Genomic DNA, 24987 nt, shown 5'->3' with positions numbered 1-24987 from the left:
CAATTAACATATCCATTCTAAAATAGTCCTGGACTCTACAGTAAGATTAAAAAGGGAGAAAAGGGGGAGAGAAAAAAGATCAAACTCACCAACATCGGATTCTTTGTGGGTTTTGATGATTTCAGCCAATTCAAAATTTCCTGCAATGATGGCCACCTGAAAAGAGAGGGAGGGAAGACAGTTGAGCAGTTCACAGTACTGAACAGCACTGATCCTGTGCCTGCTTGCACAGATACCACCATATGGACTAATAACAGCTGCCTTCCATGGGGGATGCAGAGCCAACAATTGTTCTGCCTCAGCTCACCCAGTCAGTAACCCCAAGGTGTAAATACACTCTCAGCATTGCAAGGAGAACGTATGTCGATTGTTTGTGCAATGAGAAGGTAGCTCAGAGATAACCATTCCCATCTCCTCAGAGTTTGGTGGTGATATGCCTAACACCAGCTAGGAATTAATTTTAGGTCTTGCAGGTACTGACCAGCTTCCTCAAGCCTGAAGGCTTTCAGCGAACCATAGTTAGCTGACAAAAAGCAGGTTTCCAGAAACCCACCTTTCTGCATGTCTTACCTGCACAGTCCCCAGGACTAGCTCCTGCTCGCTCCAGGCTGGATTGGCTGAGGAACCACTTCCACTCAGCTGCTGCAGCAGCTTGCCCCAGGAAAGCCATAACATATTAGACCAACATTAAATATTGCTTTACCCAACACCCATCCTATAGTTTCTCTCCACATGAAAAATCTTCAATAACTCAAAAGGACAAGGGAAGAGGGGAAGCTGAATGTGGATCTGCCAAGGGAACACACAGACATGGTCTGCCTTTCTCCAGGAACTGCTTCCACAGATGCTCCCATCCTGGGGAACAGCAGAACACCAGCAGTCCTCAAGAAGGTAGATTAGAACATGAGTAAGAGAAAATAGACCGAAGCGCTACTCTCCTGAAGCAAGTACTCAACCGACAGACTAGAGACATTACATAAACTCTTTGTTGATTTCTTACATATTTTGTGAGGGGGGTGGTGGTGGAAGGGGTGGGGGTGGCAGGAAATACAGCACTGAATCACAGCTAGTAATTCCAAACTAGTTGTGATGTTTTTTCAGAACAAGGTCCAAAAATATTCTTTTAAAATGTGAAGGAACCACAGTGAGATGGGTAGGAGAACACGAAGTCAGTTGCTGGTCCTCAGAATATTAAACTGGAAGAACTGCTCTGGACCGAACTGTTCAAGTCTTGCATTTGATACAACTGGCCCTGCGCACCAGCGCCTCTCCTGCCCACACAGCAGCATATCCATATCATGCTTACGTGGCAGGAACCCCTGAGGACTGTGCAGCACCTACAGGTGATTTGGGAATGAGAACCAGTTGGACCAGATAGATTCCCAGTAGAAAAAAAAAGTGCTACTGCTCAGAGCATGAAAACACCTCTAAGAGCAGGCTGAGATACTGATGACGATTTTGCCTGTCCATGCTGGGACCATTTTGCTGCACCCCCACACTTTTTTAAACTCAGGATTGATATTTGGGACAAACAAATTTGATCAGGCAGTCAGTAGAAACCATATCAATCCAGACATCGACAGAGTCAAGAGCAATACTGGCAGCTCCAGCTGCCTGTTAAACATTTTCCTGCCCTCCTACAAGAACAGCTTTTAGAAATACGAGATTCATTTGCATTTTACCACTAACATGTGATGAAGGGATATTTTTAACTTAGTGACTCAGTACAGCATGTACACCTCTCTACTACGATCCTTTATCAGCAGAAATAGTCTTACTATTCTCAATAATGCTCAATATAGCTCAACAATGTTTATATTTTTTTTTTCTTTCCTGAGTCCTAGAATTCATGCTGCAACTCCTCAGCCAGAACTGTAAGAGATCAGTAATGGCTTGAAGAAAGGAAACCTTCTGCAATCTCAAAATGAGGCCACAGTAACAGACAAAAAAAGAGTAAGAATTGCTGTTTTCCCCCAAGCTTGCTTCCAATTGCAATCTGTCTCTCTGTATACATATACAAGGCTTACTGGCCCAAACATCACATTCTCTAAACAGGCAACAAAAACTTTTGTACAGAAGGACAAATGACCAGAATTTGGGGAGTTTTGATAGCTAAAATACCCACGCTAACAAAAGACTGGAAAGGAGAACTTAGAAAAAGCATTTGAACTTCAAGGTTCTTCAAACAATTAACACTCTCGGTGAAAAATCCAAATTCGAAGTAAAAATTATGAGTTTCATTAGATATATCCAAAATACATGATTCTATAGTGAATGCACATGCTGCAACATGAACTGCTTCTGTCACTGCACACACCCGATGGCATCCCTCCTGGTCCAGCTGCAGGTGGTGGAGGTCTCCTACGGTTGCACCCGCCACCCAGCAGGGAGGTCTGACAGCTGACACAGGACCCCTATGTGCAGGCAACAGAAGCGCTCTCTCTCATAGCCGTGGAACTGTTACAACTTCCAGGAAAGGCGAGAAGAAACATGCTGAATAAGAAGTCTGCTAAGAATATAATCTCACATAAATCCCTAAGAAGAGAGAAGAGCCCTGCTGTTTACATTTTTCAATCCAACTTGGAAAACGCAAAGGAGATGAAAGGATTTCCCTTACTGCATTGTCACCTCAGCTGGGGATTCACGGCACACTGGTTTCCCCAGCAATGATTGTATTCGACAGACACCGTGCGAGCCCTGGCCAACAGGTCACCACAGGACACGGCTCCAGCTCTCCAGTCCCACAGTTTTCTGAGGGAGGAGGAGCCACAGCACAGAGCAACATGAAATCTGTTTTGCTGAGTCTCCTAAGGATCAGGGGAGTTTTTCTACATCAATAGGATATCCATCTACTTAGCAGTGTTGTAGAAAGACAGCTCACCACTGGACTGACTGAGCCGCCCATTAAAGCCCACGACTCAGCCATGGGCATGAGGTTACCCAGTCCCACCAGCCATCACGCAGGCAGACTGCCACCATGGCCAGGATCTTAGCAGTTCTGTGGAGCGCTCCAACCTGCAACACAGTATTTTACATGGGAAACACGAAGAACAGCTCTCCTGAAGATTAAAGATAAAAAAAAAATAAAAAAATTGGACTTTTCCTGATGCAATGACAGTGCAACAGTGAGTATATTGACCTTGAACTTGTGCTTACAAGTAAGAACACAGGGAGGTCCAAGATGGATTAACATTATCTGCTCTTTGGTCCCTAAAGGTATCCACAGTAAAGCACCACCTCCCTCTGCTGAGGAAGGGACAGGCCCTGTGGCACTTGAAGCTAACAGATTGCCACCACTGGAGATATCATACGGCAAAGGTCTCAAACAGAAGGGTAGTCCTAGGGTAGTCCTAGCCAAACACATCTGATTTAAGGGAAGCCTCCAGCTGACACAAAAACTGATAAAGATCTCCATGAGGTATGAAGAAAAAGAGAGGATGGCAAATTTCAGTGGCTTTTAATGATACCTTCAAAAGGAAGTTGCATGGATGAAGCACAGAAGAACAGTGAGTAGATGCCACTGTGTGCGACTCCGAAACCAATGATATTTTTGAATATTTTTTGTACCCGAAAAAGTACATACCCCCACTCACTCGAACCTCTGACTTGAGGAGAAGAAGCAAAAGATTTTTGCTGAATCAAATGAAGCTCCATAGTTTTTGTTCTGCATTAAACCGTGTTCTTAGAGGTATTTCTCCGGTGCAAACTGCAACAATTAAAGAAGTCTAGAACTTTGCCATTACCATCCTAGGTGTGCAAAATCCATACTGACAGTATTGGGTGCAAAGGCAGCAAAGATAAGGCAAGAGCAGAGCCACGTCTGAGGCAGGCAAAGGTGAAGCTGCATTGGTTATAGGATTCAATGGCTCAGAAGGAAGCAATTATCAGTGATGCTGCTGGGCAAGAAGAGTGTGAATCTTCCGTGGAAAAGTGCAGTCTCTTAGTTTTGGTGCAGGCAGCCCATTTGGTGTCATAACACTTTTAAGCTACTCAGCTTTCCTTAGACCCTGAGAAGCATCCTGTAACCATGCCGGACTTTGTGATGGCAACTACTTCCAGACCACTTTCCCCAAAACTTCTCTAGATACTGAAGCTCGCCATCATTGCTGGTTTTCCCCCACATAACTGAGTACTAAACTATTATTTTTAATCACCACAATTTATAGCAGTGCTACCTGAGTAAATATATCTCGATGTTTTCCAATGTTGCCTACCTTTACTTGGCCAGACAGACTTCAAGCATCTTCTACATTTGTTCTAGATTTCCAGAAATCTGGCAGTCCTACTAGGTCATTCCTACTGCTCACATATGGTAGTTCCATCTGGACTGCCATATGAGCAGAAAATCTAGATACGTTCATAGCAATGTGTGCTGCCATTATATTGCACAGATGCAGCTAGTCTGATGCTTTCAGAAAGTGTCATTGGGGTCAGTCCCTGTATGACTACACTGTAGACCAAACAGATCCTGGAAGCAATAGACAGGCCTCCTGTGCATGAACTATACAGCTGATCTGAGACAAATGCATCTCAAATGCCCTCTGCTCCTGCAAACCAACTTACTGTCCATGCTCTATACAGCAAAAGATTTTTTTTTTCCTATGGACCACACACATAGGCCTTGATTTAGAAGAGGCAATGTAGCCAAGCAGTTAGACTAACATTCTGCCACTAAGCATACAAGGAGTATCTGCTAACGATCTGCATCAGGCAGTGGGTACAGGTAAACGTATATGAGAAAGAAAAAAATTCCAAAGCTGTAACCATTCAGCTCTAGCCTAAGAGAGATGGAGAATCTTCTCAATACATTCAGATGAGGTATATGGAACTACTGGAAAAACAAGATGATTCTCCTAATGAGATGCACCACAAAACCATCCTAAAGAGACTCAGGTAATGCTGTCATCTCTTCCATCAAGGGGAACAGGGTGTTTTGAACTCCAAACACTCCTGGGAAGCTAAAAAAGCTCAAGAAGGCAGCTTAGAAATGCTGTGCTCAGGAAGTCTTTGAGCTGAAGCCATCAGCCTTGGCATGGGGGGATGGAAGGGGGGGCACTTCCCCTACAGCCTGCTTTTGGAGACTTGCAGGCCAGAGCAGCGATGCACGCAATAGCAGCTATACAGGCCAACGGTTTCCATGAATTGGCTGTGTTGCTGAAAGGCTCTGGAAGCGACCTTTGGCTTCCCTCAGGAACAGGAAGCGTGTTGGTGGTACCTCTTGAAGGCTCAGAGAAAGATTCTGCAAGGAAATAATGACAGGTTTGGCCAGAGCTATACAGCATCTGCACAGAAACTTCACAGTGCCACTAAACAGACCCTAAGAGATCTAAGCACAGAGTGCTGAATGCAAGGTCCATGGATGGTCAGTGCTGAGGAAAAGAAGCCAGTCTCACTTCAGTGGTGCCCAGTGACAGGACAAGAGGCAATGGTTCTCTTGGAACATCAGGAAACACTTTTCTACTGTGAGGACGACTGAGCACTGGTACACATTCCCCAGAGAGGTTGTGGAGTCTCCATCCTTGGAAATATTCAAGAACCATCTGAGTATGGTCCTGGACAAGCAGTTCTGGGTGACCCAGCTTGCGCACAGAGGTTGAATTGGATCCAGAGGTTCCTTTCAACTTCGGTGAAATGAGTACCTCAGACACAGGAGAGAGGGGAGACAAATAAGTACATTTCTCAACTGCCTTGTTCACATGGAATCATGATGGATGGTGCTGTGTAGAGAAGGTAGCAAGGTTAAAGAGGATAGGCCAGTCCTTCTGGGAAAGAGCTAGTCATAGTCTGCCCTCTGGTCCAGCCAGTGCTAAAGGGTGCTCTCAAGGGACTGGGCAGCATGTAGAGAACGGTCCTTACCATCAGAATTAGAATTGCCTCTGACAGACCTCCTGAGAGCTATCAGAAAAGTGGGCCCATGTGAACCACAAGAGGTTCAACAAGTCCAAGTGCAAGGTGCTGCACCTGGGTCAGGGCAAACTCAGACACGGGTGCAGACTGGGAGAAAAACGCATTGAGAGCAGCCCTGCAGAGATGCACCTGGGGGTTCTGGTAGATGAGAAGCTCGACATGAGCCAGCAGTGTGTGCCTGCAGCCCAGAAGGGCAACTGCATCCTGGGCTGCATCAACAGAGGAGTGGCCAGCAGGCTGAGGGAGGGGATTGTGCCCCTCGGCTCTGCCCTCGTGAGGCCCCACTTGGAGTCCTGCATCCAGGTCTGAGGCCCCCAGCACAAGAAGGATGTGGGGCTGTTAGAGCAGGTCCAGAGGAGGGCCACAAGAATAAGAGAGCTGGAGCACCTCTCCTGTGAAAAAAAGCTGAGAGAGCTGGGGCTGTTCAGCCTGGAGAAGAGAAGGCTCTGGGGAGACCTCACTGAGGGTTTTCAGTACTTAAAGGGGGCTTATAAAAAGATAGAGAACAACTTTTTGCTAAGGCAGCTAACAAAAGGACAAGGGGGAATTATTTTAAACTAAAAGAGTGGACATTTAGATTAGAGGTTAAGAGGAAGTTCTTCACTCAGAAGGTGGTGAGGCACTGGCACAGGTTGCCCAGAGCAGCTGTGGGTGCCCCATCCCTGGAGGTGTTCAAGACCAGGCTGGATGAGGCCCTGGGCAACCTGATCTAGTGGGTGGCATCCCTGCCTATGGCAGGTGGGTTGGAACTGGATGATCTTTAAGGTCCCTTCTAACCCAAGCCATTCTATGATTCTATGAAATTCAGGGCTTCCCGCGCAAAGCTGAGACATCAGTGTAACATCTGTAAATGGAACGTGACTGCTGCAGGTCAGGGAAGATTTCAAGTCAGCAGCATCATCTGGATAATCGAAGCTGAGATGGCATCTGACTCAGAATTAGATCAGTCTCACACTGAAGACTGGAGGAGGAGTGGGAGGGAACCAAGCCAGAAACCTGACCAATTTCTGTAAGACAAACTTCAAATGAAAAGCGAGAGAAAACAAATTAAATAAAATGAGGATAAGAAGAAACCCTTGAGAGAGCAAGTAAATTAAAAATAAAAATAGAAGTTCATCAGATAAATGAAACCTGTTCCTTGGTAAGCAGCCTGCCTTGTACCTGGAGCAGCACACAGGCACTTACCTCTAGATGCCCACAGAGGCAGCACACGGGAGAGGAGGATGTGTGTCCCATGCACGGTGGCAAGCCTGGGGTACACATTCATTTGGCATATACACTCAATCTTTGAGCATCGTCATGCTTCGCTGCTCAAAAAGCAACTTTCAGCCTATTACATGATGACAGAAAATCAATCATGCTCAGATGGTCTTCTCCTGGTCTGCAATCCTATACTCCAGCAATGGGAAGCTTAGAGTTCAACTCTTTATGATTGACAAGAGAAGCTGAATAGGGCAGTGACCTACATTTTAAATCTGTCACAAAGAAGAAAAATCACAGGTCCATCAAAGTCCTTGGTCCATCAAAGATGCAGATGATACAATTGTAGGCAGCAATGTAGAAAAGGCTAGGAGGCAGGTATTTAGTAGGAACAGGGGAATGCATTCTTCCCAAATGGCAGAGCATACAGAACGGAAATTTACTAACTAAAATGAAGGAAGATTGCTGATAGCATTTGCTAAGCATAATTAACAATTAAATAGACAAATCTCGATAAGTTTCAGAAAGTCTTGAAAAACTAGTAATGGAACTTTTCATGCCCATTAAAATACTGGGTCTTGGAAAATTAGAGGAATTCCGGGGAACAGGAGGATCACCAGTGCTCTCAAATATTTATAATAACCAAAAACATTGACCTCAGCAACCAGAGAATGAGCTGCCTGGCATCAGTCACACGGATGAGAGACAAAATGAACATTCCCTAGCTGCCTGGTGGCTGCCAGCCCCCTGCAGACAGCCTGCTGCAGAGGCGTCACGCAGCTCAGCCGGCGTGCTCAGCCTCCCAGCCATGCCCCCTGGCATCGTGGCTGGCGCGATGCTGGCTGCGGGTCGGTGTGAACCACCACCTGAACTGGCTGCTCATGCTGAAGGGACTGCTCCGCATGTGACAGCTTCATCTGAGCACACCAAACTACCAGCCCTTCTGAAATAAGAAAAAGTTTTATGTTAACAATGTAAGGGCTGAAGTCTCAATTACAGAGTAGGAATTGATAGAAAAAGAGTATGCTCTCTCATTTCATTGAAAAGAAAAGCAATTTCAACTTTCTCAAAAATGAACTCAGTTTTCCTCCCTTACCTGTTTTCCTCTTTATTTTCCTTCCTGTTTCTCATTCTGCTAAGAAGCCAGAACTCACCTTCATATTTTCAGTAATGGTGCCTCACACCTTTTCCCTTCTCTTTGCTTTACAGTTGCATTTTTTGCCCGTATCTGGGTTTATATTCGTATTGTTTCCATTCACTCCTGCACCTTTTTCTCATCTGATTGATTTTCTTGCTATTCAAAACATTTTCAGAAATATAACAAGATTTTATAAATTACATAGCACAAGAAACATTAACTACACTCACAACATCTACTTTGTTTTCTAAAATCTTCAGAGACCATGTACAGTACATTAAGAATACTGATGCATATTTAGCATTTAGAATGCTTTTCTAAATTATTTTTGCCTGCATACCTTACACCAGTTTTGACGGTAGACTTTAATTAGATTTTATTCTTCCTTTACTGATAATTTCCTTATTTATTTTTTTTTAAACTTGCTAAAAGAAAAAGGTATAATACATAAATTGACAAATAAATACACTGATTGACAAGTTTATGAGTCTGGCTGACAAGCAACTATGTCTAAAGTCAGAAAGATGAAATTCAGGTCTAGCACAAAGTGTTACACTTGGAACAGAGAAATAAAATGCATAAATACGAGGCAGAGAATAACTGGCTAGGCATCATAAACAAAAAACAATGTGTGGCAGCATCAGTAACCCCAAACTAAACACAAGCCAAGAAAATGGTGATATTGCGTATACAAATTTAATTATTTGTATACAAGTTGGCAAGGACCCATCTGGACTGATACGTTCAGTTTTGGGACACAGGTCTTTAAGAACGAGGTAAACAAATTGAAAGCAGCAAGTTGGAAAAGAGACTTGGAAAAAATGAAGACTGAGGAAAGATGGAAAGAACTGGGCTTGTTCATCTTAAATCTTCGGGGAAAAAAAAAAGTATTAAAAAAAGGCTGGTGATCAATTATCCTACCAATCCGCTTTTGGAAGGCTAAAAAAAAATACACTTACCTTTCAAAAAAAAATAAAAACCAAGAACAAATTTCTGATTTTCTGAGCAGAGATAAGCACTGACAAAAACTACTTTGACTGGATGCAGAGTTTCCTTGGCTGATAGTTGTGAAGCAGATTTGACAAACATTTCCAGAACTGATTGCCTACTGAGGGTTGCTAGAAAATGTGGCATCTGGATTTCCATTCAAGACATTCGTGTCCAAGAACGTATGATATAGCAAATTTATCTTTTTCCGTGATAGTATATTCAGATTGGATGCAGGATATATTGATTATATACATATTATTTGTTATATATAGCTTAACTTGCTAAAAATGCATTTGTTGATGTAGAAACGTTGTCAAGGATGGCATTACTCAGTGGCTTTGCTCAGGTTCTTCACCCCAACCTACCCTGTGTCAGTAACGACCACCTGGCCAAAGGTATTGATTCTGAGGGTAAAACTGAAGACACACAGTCTGGTGGGATAAGAGACAGGTCATGGCTACAGCAGAATTTGAGCCAAAATCTGATGTTTGCCTGAGAGCAGCCAGCCTAAGCAACACAAAGGGGAAAGAAAAAAACAAAACAAAACAAAACAAAAAACTTCTGCATAAACTCTCAGGATAAAATTCTACAGCCAAAAAGAATAACTGAATTTATCAACTAGATATACACACGAGTTTAGTCAAGAGCTCTCTATGTCACAGTAACAGGACCCGTGTGTGCTAACATACTGGGATGCTCCTAGTGGCCATGGTAAAGAACATGGGGACAGAGAGGCAGATCTTGATGTACACAAAAGGGATCCAGCAGCTATAAAAGCCTTTAAGATGTGTATGTGAAGGAAATAAAGTTATTCTGCTTATCAGTGGAGACATGATCCCTGTGCACAGGTACTACAATATGGGGAAGAAGCTCAAGTACAAGGCTTTCCAGTTTCTGTAACACACAGAAAAGCTAATAATGGGAGGATTAAATTAGGCAGAGTGGCACTGAGGAAAGACAACTTCTAGCAGCAAGGGTAATTAAACTGCTTTTGAAGAAAAGTGGCAGACCCCACTACACTGCAATTCTCATGCAGCAGACTGTATGTGAGCACAGATGTGGTGGTCCCCGTCAGCCGTGTAACCCACCCTCAGGGGTGGAGGAGGACAGGTCTGCCTGCACTGCCGGTGGCATTTCCAGCCCTGAATCAAGACCAAGTCTGCACTCCAGCAGGGTAATTAATTTTTATTTTCAGGAGGAAGGGGTTGTTTTATCCTTAATTCCCAATAGGCCTAAAGAGACATGATGATTAAAAAAAAAAAAAAAGAGAGAGAAGGCATCCACACACAAGCGAGGCATGTTATCTCCTTGGCTTATCAGAAAAGCAGAGAACTGCAGAGACAAAATCTCCTCTGTGCCTGAAGAAACAAGGAAGGTGGGGGGAACAGATGATGAGCACTCCAAAAGGTGTTGAATCCTGCTTGGCTTCACAGGCAAAATGAGGAGATGCCAGCCTCACATGTTGAAAACATTACCAATACCAATCTGAAAGGAACAGTTAGACACTATAGTCATTAATTATTTATTTTTGCTGCAAACCATGCTTCTTAAATCCATATTAAGAGGAAGTTTTTAATTTTGAGTATTAGAAAGGTTAGTAGAAGCTGGGTTACTATGCTATCTGATCATTGAAGACAACAAAGACCCTATAAGCATATAATATATTTCTCAAAGGTCAGAAACTGTAATCAATTATAACGTTAACTTTTAACAAACATACTTTTAAAAGTACAAAAAATACATTTTTCCACTCAGATAGATAGCAAATGCAGTAAGAATGAGGAAGATGTGTTACATTTTTAATACATAACAGGTTGAATAACCACTCCAGTGTGAACTGCCAACTGGAACTCCACACCTCCATAAATTATTTTAATTTCTACAACAGTAGAGCTAGAGAGCAAAATCAGTAGGCTCTGCACACACTTACAAAAACCCACAACCCTTACAACCCAGACACTTGACAGGAGAGAACAGATGGAGGAGAACAAGGTTACTGTTGTAGTGAGGACAAGAAAAATATGGAGCTTATTAATAAAAATAATGGTATAGACATTTTCACATCAGCTAAAAAAATTTTGGCATTAGTTAGTACTAACTCTTTAAAGCATGTTAAATAGCAGACGATGTTTGTGCATTTTACACATGTTGAGGAACAATGGCAGCTAGCTTGCAAGAGTTTACAGCTAAGCTAGCTAAAGTGTAAAATAACTATCTTTGTCATTTCCTTCCAAGTATACTTAACACTGACACTTGTAATCTACGTAAGTAGAATTAGATGTATTATTTTCTATAACATCACAAGATATGATGTCATTAATTAGTTATAAATCTAAACACTGTCAGCTAAAATTTAAGTTAAATTAGAAAAACCATTGTTAAGTGAAGACATTCTTTAACAAAATCACTCCATTTGAGAAAATTCTGTTGCCTGGGCAACATGACTGCAAATTGCAGAGTTCAGACCATGATGTCTATTTTAAAGCAACAAAATACAAATCTTTGAAGAAAATACATCTAACAACCCGTTTGTATTGTACTAAAAGCTTATGCAAATGGTATGTTAAGTTAACATCAAAATGCAAATCTTTAAGGATTTAAGGTGAACCATTCAAAGTGCTACCAGGTTATTAGGCCCAATTATGTGTGTGACAGATGCAAAAGATTGAGAAAGGTCAAGGTGTGAAATGAGATATAGCAACCAAAGTGTGCAAAGAATACACAGGACACAGGAAAGCATAATAACGCATTCTGCAAGAGTGGATCAAGTGCACCAGCAAATCGTCAGGGGAGGAAAGCGTTAGTATGATGAATGCCAGAGGGTTAACTGGCTTTTTGCTTTAGCTTTTTACTTTGCAATTGGTTGTGATCATTCAGCAAATATCACCAAATCAGCAAATCGGTTTGGCCCGATAAAACTGTCACATGGTATTTGGGGCATTATTTGCCTTTGTGTCTGTTTTTGCAATCTGTCTATGAATTGCCTTTACTTTTCTACAAATCACCAGAGATCTGCAAATCTGCTGGGAGAAATCTCCAGAGTTAGTGGTTTACTCCAATCATCTCTGAAGGTTCTCAGATGCCTGAAAAGGAGGGATGCTACCAGTAGATTTAAAATATGCAGCACAAGAAAGAGAGAAACAGCACTAGAGAAGAGGCAGCTTAATTTTATTGTCCAGAACAATGGTGGTGGAAGCAGACAATTTGTAAACAGAAGAACAACAGCATTAATTTGCAAAGAGCATACCCAGTTTAAGGAATCCAAGTTACTTCTATGACAGGGTAGCATGCCAGGCTTTGTGAAGAGCAAAGAAACTGAAGATACCATATAGCTGTCTTCAGCAAAAATTTTGACAGTCTTATGTGACATTCTCAGAAACTACAGAAATTAAATCTAGGTGAAACTCCTGCTAAGTGGATGAAAAACTGATCAGAAAACTAATTCATGACTTACTGACAGTCTAAAAACACACTGAATGGTTTTCACAGGACCCTACCCCAGGTTCATCAGTATTTAATTTTTTCATTAGCAACCTGGATGATAGAGTACAGAGCCTGCTTATTAAATTCCTAAATGAGATGAACCTGGAAGGAGGTGCAAACTGATCTGAGGATTAGAATGAAAATGATTGCTGGGAACTCAAGAAATGTATGAGGAGAAAAAAATAGGATTTTACTCAATAGAGAAAACTATAATCTAGATTTATGTTCAGGGATTATAGAAGATGGAGCTAGACTCTTCCCCAAGGTGCACAGAGAAAGAACAAGAGGCAACTGGCACAAGTTGCACCAGGGGAAATTTTGTTTGGGCACAATTAAAAGACTCTTCGCTAGGAGAATGGCTAAGTACTAGAACAAGTCCCAGAGAGGTGGGAGTGCTCCGGCCGTGGGAACTTTCCCAGACTTAGTGGGAAAGGCCCTGAGTAACCTCACCAGCTCTGGGGCTGGCCCTCCTCTGAGCGGTAGAGCTGGACTAGAGATGTCCCAAGGTCTGCTCAACTTGAATCGCTTGGGTGAGTCTGTGATACCAGGCACGGACACATGCCACAATGCAGCAGGCAGCAGTCCTGCTGTAGAAGATCTGAGGACTGCACGATAACAAGCTCAACATGAGTCAACAAAGTCACATTGTGGCAGGGAAAGGGAAAATTGCTAATTTACAATTAGCAGCCTCACCTCTAACATGTGTGATGTAATCTCTCTGTTCTGTGCAGAACAGAGCGTCAGCTGGAGTAAGCTACTTTGGGGAACTGAATTAAATAAAAGATATGGGGAGAATCCACAGTAAATCAACAGTAATGATCAGATTATGCTTTCAAGGTCTCTGCAGGAAAACCTGCATGTTCTGGGACACTTAGTCCACAGAACAGAAGATGAGGTGGGGAAGGGGTGATGAGGCCATAAAAGCAGAAAGAAGGCAGCTGCAGCAAGGACAAAAATAATCTGTTTTTCATAACCAGGGAAAAGTGAAGGGCTTAAAATTCAATAAGAAAGATTCAGGTTAGATGTCAGAAAAAGCCTTCTGACAGCAGACACAACTAAGCACAGAGACTGTGTTAGGAAGCTGCAGTCAATATCCAGCATAGGAGGGTCTCAGGAGCAGGTCACACAAACATCAGTCATAAAACATTCAGACGGTGCTGATCCTGTGCGTGGGAAGAACAGCACACAAAATGGTCTCAAGTTTCTTCTCAGTCTTATCTGCATATGGCCTGCCCAATAGGTGGTTGACACTGAATGAGGGAAGCACAGGAAACATCTAACCTTAACTTCAGGAGGTTTTCAGTGTGGTCTCCAATAGCATTTTTATTGCAAAACAGGACTAGGTCTTTTTTGGGTACATGTATGATGAGGTAGGCGGACATCTGGCAGGACCACCAGTCTCGAAGAGTGACAGTCAGCAATACAAAGCCCATCTGATGGTCAGTTACAAGCTCATTCCTCAGGGATGGCCATGGCAGCTGGCACCATGTGGTACCTTCATTAACAGCCATGACGATGAAAGGGAAACCACTGTCAGCCAGTTTAGAAGCAGTCAACAGGCAACAAGAGCCAGGCTTCTCCTCAGAGGGGCCTCCAGCAGCTGTAGGAATGGCCACAAGGACTGGCAGAGACAAGCACCAAGCCCTGACTATGGCCTCCAGCAACCCTGTGGGATGGAATGGGACACGACCAGAAGGGGTGACTGGATGGCAAATGGCTTTGCAGGAAAGCCCAAGGGACCCCAGAGGCCATCATGACCCAGTGCTGGCAGCGCCCTCGGGCAGTGAAGGCTGAGCTCATCCTGGGTGGCGATGGCTGATGGCAGTCAGCAGGTGTGGGCAGGGATGGCTCCCCTCCACTCAGCACTGGTGAGACCCATCAAGATACTGGGGCCAGACTGGGATCACCAGCCCAGACCCCCTCACAGTCAGGGATATCCTTAGTACCCTTGGATGAATCCCATCTAGCTCCATAGACTTATGAATGTTCAAATAACATAACAGGTCACTTACAGTTTTCTGCTGGATTGTACAAGTTTCATCTCACTCCCTGCCACCATCTCCCAGTCAGGGGGCTGGGTACGGTGAGAACAATTGGCCTTACGAATAAAGACTGAGGCAAAAAGGCACTAAGTATGTCAGCCTTTTCCTCATCTTTCATCACTTTGTTTCCCCTCACATCCAATAAAGGATGAATGTTCTCCTTAGTCCTCCTTGTGTTGTTAATATATTTATAGAATGTATTCATTGTCTTTTCCCGTAATTGCCAAATTGAGTTCCTATTGGGCTTTGGCCCTCCTCATTTTCTCCCTGCACAACTTCACACCAGCACTGAAGCCCTCCTGAGTTCCCTGCCCCTTCTTCCAGAATTCTTCCAAAAGAATTCATAAATTCCTTTTCTTCCTGATTTCCTGAAGAAGCTCTCTGTTCAGCCATGCTGGTCTTATGATAGTTATCATACTATTCATTTTACATGTGAAATTATCACAGCTACATTATCCCCAGAGAGCTAGGGAAGAAATCCAGTCATGATGCAGAGATATACATCCTGCTCTGCAGTTTGAGGGATGAGTCACAAACTAAACCCCACAGGACCTGCTGAGCACCTCCCCACTGATGCCATGGGCAGCCCCATCAATTGCTCAGACCCAAAGACTGCCTCTTACCGAGGGAATCCCACACTAAGGTGTTTGCCCATGTCACAAAGTCTAGGTGAGTGGTACCTCACCCCATTACAAGTGGAAGAGATGAAGCCACTCACTCGTTCCGTGCTGGACGCATCCACGAGCCTGGTCACCTCCTGCCCACACCACCATGCCGAGATGGGTACCTTGGCTGCCCACCAAATGAGGCATGCAAGAAACTGCTGCCAATCCCCATGCTGCTGCCCAGCACATCCCCTGCCCTACATCAGGCCATCATGAACCAGACAATGCTGAGCAACACCTCTGCTGTGCAGGGGGGGCCATCTTTGCACATGTACCCTTGATTCAGGCAACAATTTCTTTATGTCAAGCCAAACATTTTTCTGAAACACTGACAGCGGAGTTAAGAGTTATCTAAAACCTCTGGCTTGTGCTTGAGCTTCATGGTCAAGATCAGTCTTGCCAGCTGAGAAGCGCTGATGTCAGCACAAGTGATTGAGAACACCATAGCCAAAGAAGCTCTCTACAACGACAAAGCCTGTATTACTCATAACGAGAAATTGTGTTTACCTATAGCATAACTACCTAACCCCAAAAAACTCTTATTTACTCAGCATATGATAATCCTGTACATGGAAAAGTTCAACCATAAGTATCTTGAGGACAAAGAAATTTGTACAAAACTGACGTTTACTGATCATTAAGAAACTTGTCTGCACTTCTAAAACTTACATTAGAAGTGTTTGGGATAAGCTAACACAAGCAATCCCATAGCCCCATTGGAATACAAGATTGACAGGAAAGAAACCAGGATCTATGCTTAAAGATGTTTAGTTTCAGCTTGATACCAAGGTCACCTGCTCACATTTATACTGAGCTGAAGCTTTGCTTATGCAAGACTATTATGATTATATTTTTCAAATAATATCACTGAATTAGTATCCATTGATAATTAAAACCTTCAATGCTGAGTTCACTTTTTGATAGGTTCTCATAGCCATCTTTATTGGCTGTAAAAGCTACATTGGTACAAGTTCATACATTTATAATAATTTTCCAGTATCCAAAGCAGAGTGGAAATCACACAGACAAATGGATACAGCACATAACCAGGCTGTGTTTTATAGGCAACTTTTCTTATTTTGGTATCATAAGCAGCACTCGGGCACAACAGCACTGGAGTGTCTGATGGGCCCTAAGGGCCTCAGTTTAGGCATCAGAAACATTCCTTAGGAGACAATGGAAAAACCACCTTGCCCAAACAAAATGTTTTGTGGCAAACACAGATGAGAAGCCTCCACCAGAAAAGCCAAGTCACAGGTCCAGAAAAGTATCTTCCATTACTGCTGGGAAAGGAGTACTGTAAAAATACATGCAGAAAGATGACTTACCAGTGACAACACATGCATGTAAACACAGATGTCAACTGGAAATAACCCAGTACTGACAGCTGGATTCATTTTCCTTTGAACTACCATGGGAGCCCAAGCTCATCTCCATCGCCCCTCTCCTTCTGAGCCTGAAAACAAAAGCTACTGCATGCCTGTTGCCATTCCAGATCCTCCTCACAGGAAGTCAGTGCCTCAGAGGACTCAAATAAGCAGGTACACAATAAGCTAGCATGTGAACAAGATTGCTTGATGAACTGCAGCTTATCACCAAGCCTACATGTACATTTGCGCTATGGATGACACTGAGGCAACTGCATACCTGCTGCAGAGAGCTCCTGAGGTCCTTCATTCGTGCACTAGCTGCAAACCGCTCCACCAACACGACTTCAGCTCTGAGGTGGTGCAGCAATCCAGTACACCTGGAGAAGGCAAGGGCCAAGCTCCAGGTGTCCAGACCAGAAATATCTGGAGTTGAGAAATTAAACAAGTGATTCTGAAATGACTCAGCCACTGAAAACACATCAGCCAGGAACATACAGGGGCAGTGTAAGTAACTTCCAAAATGCTCTCCATATAATAAAAAAGAGCTATCTCGACATTGAGAACACAAAACACAGACTCCATGTTAGAGATATGAGATTTGGGAAAGAAAACTGGGAAATTAGCGGTATTAAGATAAAACTTGGATGCTCCTTAAAAGGAAACTGCTGGCATCTACAACAGGTCACTGAAAAATACAGTGCAAGGTTAAGTCATCTATAAAAACATGAACTTCTACTTTTTAAGCAGGTGTAAGGGCAACTGGAAAAGCTACTTTTATTAAATGAAGGGTTAAAAAATAACCCAGAGTTTTAAAGTAAAAGCATGCCAGTTTGTGACCTCTGGCTTAATCCCACCAGAGTACTGGGCTCCTGAGAAAAAAAAATACTTAAGTGAGCCCTTGAGACATCCAAAAGCCACGGAGGAAAAGGAAAGCGTGACCTGATGCACTGGCAGTGACAATCCAGGTGATAAGAAACCACAGAACTTAACACAGCTGAGGCAGGGTTTTACCCCATCTCACACCAACCACTCAGAAGAGCTGTGACTGATGAACCCAAGGGAAAAAGAGACACAGGCATGGGTAGCAGAAACTAGGTGGTTTGTATGGCTACTGAGCAGAAGCAGTTTAGGATTCTCCTGCTGTTTACAGGGAAATCTCTATATGGAAGAGATAGGGTTCCTCTGTTGACAGCAGCTCTCCAACCTGACACTACATGGTAGACTGCTGAGAGACAGAAGTGGTACAGTTGGCCCAGCCTCTGATACAGAGGTAGCAAAATCAGCAGGTATCTTAGAGGACACAGGGAAATAAGCCAGATGGGCTCTTCCCATGTCTCATCTCTGTCTGTAATAATGAGGACATTACAGTATGGATGCATGGACAGCTAGATGGGGAAAAAAATGTTGGTTGGATGGTTCAGGTCAAAGTGATTGTGAATGGGTCTTTCTCTACCTGACAGCCACAGACAGGTGGAACACCACAGAGGTCATCAGGTTTGCAGGTACCTCCAGACTGGTGATGATCAATATACTCAAGGGCAGAGCTGCAATCGAGAGGGACCTGAACAGGCTGGAGGAATAGGCCAGGAGGACCCCCAGAAAATTCAGAATGGACAGATGCAAAGTCATGTATCTGGGAAGGAAGCAGCCTTGGCAATGACAGGCTGAGGAGCAGTTCAGCAGAAAAGGCCCTAGAGAAAACAAGCTGGATGAGAGCCATAGGGACAATGACTTTTACAAGAGTAGAGGGTGTCTTCTTCCGTCATACACACTTGTTAATGTAGACTCCAACAATCAAACTGTCACCTGGACATCAAACCTCGTGAGACAGGAAGGCTGTTTCACATAGCTCATTGACAGCATCCGATGTGGATCGTCAATAAAACTTCATCAACAGGAGGATTTCTGATGGACCCAGAAAGTCTCATCCAGCATCCTACTGGAAATAGCCCAGGCAGTGCCACATCAAGGTTAGGGGAGACTATCTGCACATAATATGCTCGCCTGAGAATCAACAACTGTTCTGATAAAGTTCAGCTTGCAAAGGTAAACGGTTTCATTTCCAAGTCAAGTCATGTAATCTGCATACTCAGAAAGGGACATAGCTGTTCCCAGAATTTGGAAGGTCATCTCTTTTGGAATCACTCTGTGAACTGACATTAAGGAAAAAAAAAAAGAGAAGCCCAAAACATTGCAAATGAACAGTAGCTAACACTTCTTATTCAATTAAAAAAAAAAAAAAAAAGAAACTGTAGACAGGCTGACCTGGAAGACTTGGAGCTATCAACAGTCCCATGCTTGAGCTAAAATGGGGCTTTTGGGCCCACAGGCAGCGTGGGGGCCCCAGGTGAGGCTGGTCAAGGACATTAAGGACTATGAGTGCCCTCAGGGCTCTGACAATACAGCCCTGCAATGGAAGTGGTTATCTTCCTTGACACAACGTTAACCTCCAGACAAGGCAAATTCATGAAAACTGTCCCTGAAAAGGGCCAAGAAAAAGAGACAGAAATAAGGAATGGATCATTCAGCTGTTGGCAACTATTCAGCACCCAAGCATCTGATGCTGTACGATCCCAACACAATAATATCCTATCAGAAGCAAGAAAAGACAGAAAAGGGAGTCTAGAGGACAAAGGGGCATGTGGCATCCACAGAGCTCCTTCCTAGTCCTTGCACAGAACAGGAAGGCTGGAGCAGGCTTAGGACAGATAGCATGAAATCTTTGACTGCTCTATTCAAAGAGCCCAGCTTGCAGAGCTGTTGTGTCCAAACAGGATCAGTTTCCTTCCACCTCACATGCATTGTGACCACAGGGATGAGGGATCTGCAACGGGAGAGGCAGAAGGGAGCGATGCAGGAACGACCCCACATGAAGCTTCTGCATGAGAGCCCTAGAGCCATGCTGACAGTTCATTGTTTTGTCCAAACCATGTCCCATAGCGTCTAACCCTGTTGGGGGAAAGGGAGATGTCCTCCTCCTCCCCCAGCAGGGTCAGACTGACCACTCAGCAACCATCCACTGTGTTTGCACAACCGTCTACTTGTATGGCTGTCTACACATTACAATCATCTTCTGGATGCCTTTCTGTTGTTTAAATATGACGGTGGGTTCACCACATCCCAACTGCAACTGTCAGTCTTCACAGTCCTGGCTTGAGTGTTTGGCCTTCCCATCGCAGGCCCCTGACCCACAGTGTGCTCCACTGGCCAATGCCCCAAGTCCAGTCAGTGAGCACCTGAAGACACATGGGAGGTTTGCTCTTTGTGAGACAACTAGTGCTTTAGTAGCACTTTGTTTCTGATTCCCCACCAGCGACACTGTTAAAATAGCCGGAAGGAAAAAAAAAATTACATTATTTTTGTCCAGTGTATTTTGAGTATGCAGTATCCTATCTGAAAAATGATTTATCCAACCTTCAGTGAGAAAAACATATTTGGATGATGCTAGGGAGCTTTGGGAAGGACTACATCTGCATACAGGACTCTCATACAATTTATGGAAGTCAAGCCAGCTAAGAACAATGGAAGACAGATGTAGGTATAAAACCTGGCTCGATAAAACAATAAGTTGAAGATTTCCAGAAGCTGAAAAGGTACTATGGGAAAACTCTTACCCTAAACCTACCCTGCTTTGGCAGTCCTCTCTGAAGCCTGCCACTAGCCACAAAGAGTTGATAATGCTCCCAGCACTCCTGCCCCACAGTACAGACCACGTGCTGCAGTCCACAAGTGCTCCATCAGACCATTCTGCAGCTGGAAGAACTCAACACACAACACGGTGAGATGTGGCATTACCTCCCTAGGTAAGGAACATGCTGATTTGCCTCATGGATGATAACCAAAGAGATTACAACTTTTAAACCCTCTAAATTACTCAGTGTTATCTGAGTGAGTCATCTCAGGCCACTGACACCACGCTATCTGATTAACAGTAACAATCAAATTAGCACAAGGTATATGCAGTAAACTGACTAAATAGCCATGTAGAAGCAGAGGCATTTACACAAGCTCCCAGCAGCCACAGAACCGCTCTGGCTAGTGCACACTCCTTTGTACAGGCTTGGCTTTCCTCTGCTGTGCTGAAAATCAGTCACAGAGAGGTAGCACCTCTTTACCATGGCTACACAAAGACGAACCATGAGAAAGTGCCAGACTTTGTAGCATATAGTAACTTAATAACATGCTGAAATCTTGAGCAAGCAATCTAAGCAAGGAGTCAGAGCGCTTCTGTTTGAAAGCTGGGAGCACATAACAGTAATATCAAATGCTAGTTTGGATCAGGTTATACTTGTCAATAAAAAACTGTTCAGATTACCAAGCATGATTTTAATTCTCTGGATCAGAAACTTCCAATTGGTCAAACTACTTCAAAAAAGAAGACAAACACTGCTTATCCCTTCTTAGAACTCACTAGGACTCTGCATGACACGAGCAAAATCAGAACAGAAGCCATTTGTTCTCTCTCCACCATCTGCTACACAACCCCATTTCCTTCAAATGCCCAATGCAAAAAGGTTGCCCTTTCTCCATCTCTTGATTCCAAAAGTACAGCCCATTCAACAAGGAGGCAACAGTTTCCTGGAAAAAGTACTTCCCTGGAAATGAATATTTTCACATGACATCTAAGAGCAGTCAGATGGGAAAAACCTCAGTTCCCAGAGGAAAACTCCCTGGAAAGCAACAGTTTGAGCACAGCAGATCTTGCTGCCTCCATCCACACAAACCCTTTCATGACCCATCTCCCAAGGTGGGAGATTGGGTGGAACATGCAGAAGAAGGTCTGAGTTAAGGTGGATTCGTGGAGAAAAGGCTCCCATAGGATGGGGTCCCCACCAAGGGCTGAGCTCACGCACCCTTCAGCATTCGCTGCTGTTAACGAGGCACAGTGCTCACTGTAATTCAGAGCAAAGCTGTCTGTGGTGGCACTCTACTTGTGTACGTGAGCACGCCTCCGGAGCCAGTCCCGCTGTGCTCTCTGGGCCGTTGTGGAGGGGAGGACAAGCCTCCCCTTCTCTGCAGACAACTGCAGTTCATCACACAAATGACACTCACAGCTTCACCGGGTATGACGAGACAACAGCCACTTACTAGGTGAATTTATTCTATTACTGGTGTACCCCCATGGCACAAATCTATGTTAAAGTTCCCACATGTGACAAAATACCAGACAGGCTATAAGGAATGCTCAATTTGACCTTCCAGGCCTCTTCTTCCCTTAGCATTCAAGCCAACACATAACACAGCTTGTAAGCAACATGGCCTCAGTCTTCCTAAAGAAATTACTTTTAAGAATATAAGCTATATAATCATTTCCTGAAACTACATATGCATTATTAGTTATGTACACACGAGAGCTTAATAATTGGTATCTCTACACAGCTGCCTAATTTGTATATGTGTACTTACCATCATTGTACGTACTCTTTTTGGGACTGTTTGCTCAATTTGCATTAAAATGTACTTAAAATTTAAATGAAATATCCTGATGCAGAATATAACACCATTCCCACAGCAGGCAGCGGGTTCTTCTGAGGCAACCACAGCCAGTTCACCGTGGCTGCCAGTAAGCAGGCAGGTTATGTCAGAGAGCACTTCAGCTCCCCCTGAGTACTTACGGCATTCAAGCTACACAAGCATTCAGTTCATTTGGAAGAAAGATCATCCCTCAGGACACAAGGCTCACTAGAAGTACCCACTTCCTCCATGCGAGAGACAACACTGGCACAGCACTATCCGAGTGTAGCAGATTTCCAGCATGTGCAGAATATCTGCCCAGTTTCCTACCCCTCTCCTCCCAGGACGTGCTGCTGCTCAAGCAGTTGTAGTTGCACACATGGAACAAGAGCGATTGCATCTGTAATAAGGCATCACTCAGCAGCCACTCATGATGCTTGCAGGGGCTGTGCAACATCATTGTGATGGTCATGCTTGAGATGCTTTGGCCTAGAGCCTCTATAAACAACATTGAAAGAGTGAAGAAAGGCATTTCTAAAGGGAAAATGGTTAGGGAGCTCATCTGAGGCTACCCGAGCTAGTACGTGATTAAGATGGTGACAGACACGCTCTACTCTCAAGGGACACCTGAAGATTAGTACTAGCTGGACAATGAGTCACAACATTTCTGAAAGGTCCTCAGGTAGAAGATTATGCTTCAACAAAAGCACAGGCAGAAATGTTATTTCAAGTTCAAGAACTTTTCAAAAGAAAGGCAAAGCAGACTGAAGGGAAGAGACCTCCTGTATCACAGACTGCAGCCTGTGATAATTTGCAGGCAATCACCTTCCCATGACTTGCAAACTTCGGAAGAAGTCACACTGCAAAGTGACCAAGTTTCCCTTTTCCATCTGTTTTACCTAGCATATTTACATGAAAGCTATTCCAGAATTTCAATCCATTTCAATAGTGGTTTGAGGTCTTCTAACTCCCATTTTAAGTTTATTAACAGCAAGCTCAGGTGCAAAACTGTCCTTTATTCCTGGGGATTTTGCTCCCTCACTAACATTTACTGCAACACTTCTACAGAGCGCAATAAATTCCTCCTTTCCACCTCCATTACACTGACAGAACAAGCAAAGCTCTTTTAGTTTCCCACCATAAGATACCACCTTCATAGTCCTTCCCATGTACAGTATGATCGCTTTCCTCCCTCCCACTCCAGTGTCAGAATAGGCGTCCTGAATCAATGGTTTTGTTCCAGTAAATGTTATCCCAGGCACACCCAGGGGACATGTCAGAGGCTGCCACTGCCCCACAGAGCTCCTCTGGCATGGAGGGACTGGGGTCCAGAGCTCACTGTCTCACCTGGAATGCCGTCTGGCTGTTGTAGTTGCGAATCTCTTTGCTCGCACCACGGAAGAGGAGAACCCGAGCACAGCTCTCCTGGGAAAGCAAGCAAGGAGGAAACAGGAAGAGATTGATTAGCACTGCAGACTGGTGACAACAAAGAAGCAAACCACATGGTTTCATTGCACTCAGAAAACCTCCGTTGGCAAGAGCAAGGAATATAAAAGGAACCGGAATCCCCATGAACTGGTTACCTCTGGCACCAAGCTGACCAATTCCATCTACCTGTGTGCCAGCTATAGGTGTTGCCACCATAATCAAGCCCTATACTCAGTCCAAGACCACACCTATGAGGCACGCTGACCACTACACATTCCCAGGTATTGCTATTTCCTAAAGCCTTTTATCACTTTTGTTTTGAATGCTCTGTACTTCTGTGCTGTTAATTCCACACGTTTATGGGCCCTTGTACTCCTTAATGCTGCTCTGCCTAACCAACCCAGTGGGCATAAACCCAGATATCAGAGTCCTGGGTCTGCAGAGTGCACCCATCACATAACAAGCCACAAATCAGCTTCTATTGCAAATTATAAGAGTATTCACCTTTTAAAACATTGGCATCTTGGAATCTGAAAAATTCCCTTTATAGCAAAAACAGAAAATAGAATGTATAAAATCTGTAGGAAGGAATAAAACCTACAGGAGAAATCCTTAGATACTGACCTCTACATCTTGGAAAGAGAGCAGTGGGAGGGTAAGATCAGAGAGGGCTCTTCCACCACCCTTGATTTCTTCTGAACTGAGATCAGTGACCCTGAGGGCAGGGTACTCTGCATTGCCTGGTCACCCTTCTTTAAAATTCAGAGATTGGCAATAAGATGTTCATAGAATATCCTGAGCTGGAAGGGACCCACAAGGATCATTAAGTCCAGCTCCTAGGTCCGCACAGGATCACTCAAAAAATTAGACCATGTGTCTGAGAGCATCGTCCAAGCACCTCTTAAACTCCAGCAGACTCAGCACTGTGACCACTGCCCTGGGGAGCCTGTTCCAATGCCTGATCACCCTCTCAGTAAAGAACCTTTTCTTTACACCCAGCCTGAACCTCCCATGTCACAGCTTCTCACCATTATGAGCATTTGTATCAGGGATAGCACCCCAGCCCACATGCCTGCCCCAAAGGCTGCAAAAGCCACAGGACATACCCAACAAGCCCTGCTTGGGGCATGTGCCCTCCCCAAAGTTACATGCAAGCACCTGGACCAAATTAGCACTCTCCACCCAGGCAAACTGCTCCCTCCAGCCAGTGATGGGGGCTCGCTGCACTTGGTGTGAAGAAGGAATAGGAACCAGAGGAAAAATGACAGAACAAGTTAGGCAGCAAATCAGCAAAAATATTCTGGGAATGG

The 24987-nt window shown here is 44.0% G+C and overlaps 1 protein-coding gene across 11 annotated transcripts in view; it reads right to left on the bottom strand.

The window, feature by feature from the left end:
• Nucleotides 1-24987, bottom strand: part of SHANK3 (SH3 and multiple ankyrin repeat domains 3) — a 390020-nt gene that overhangs the window by 268811 nt on the left and 96222 nt on the right. For all 11 annotated transcript variants that reach the window (XM_080596421.1, XM_080596428.1, XM_080596427.1 and 8 more), the window contains 2 exons: nt 23597-23674; nt 90-156 (listed from right to left, as the gene is read on the bottom strand). In XM_080596421.1, coding sequence (XP_080452547.1) covers nt 90-156; nt 23597-23674 — 145 coding nt within the window. The remainder of the gene's footprint in view (nt 1-89; nt 157-23596; nt 23675-24987) is intronic.

This window comes from Anser brachyrhynchus (genome assembly GCF_964034855.1).
Source record: "Anser brachyrhynchus genome assembly, chromosome: 1".
In the NCBI taxonomy this organism is placed as follows: Eukaryota; Metazoa; Chordata; class Aves; order Anseriformes; family Anatidae; genus Anser; species Anser brachyrhynchus.
The sequence above is the reverse complement of the archived record's forward strand: the minus strand, read 5'-3'. Positions and strand labels throughout refer to the sequence as shown.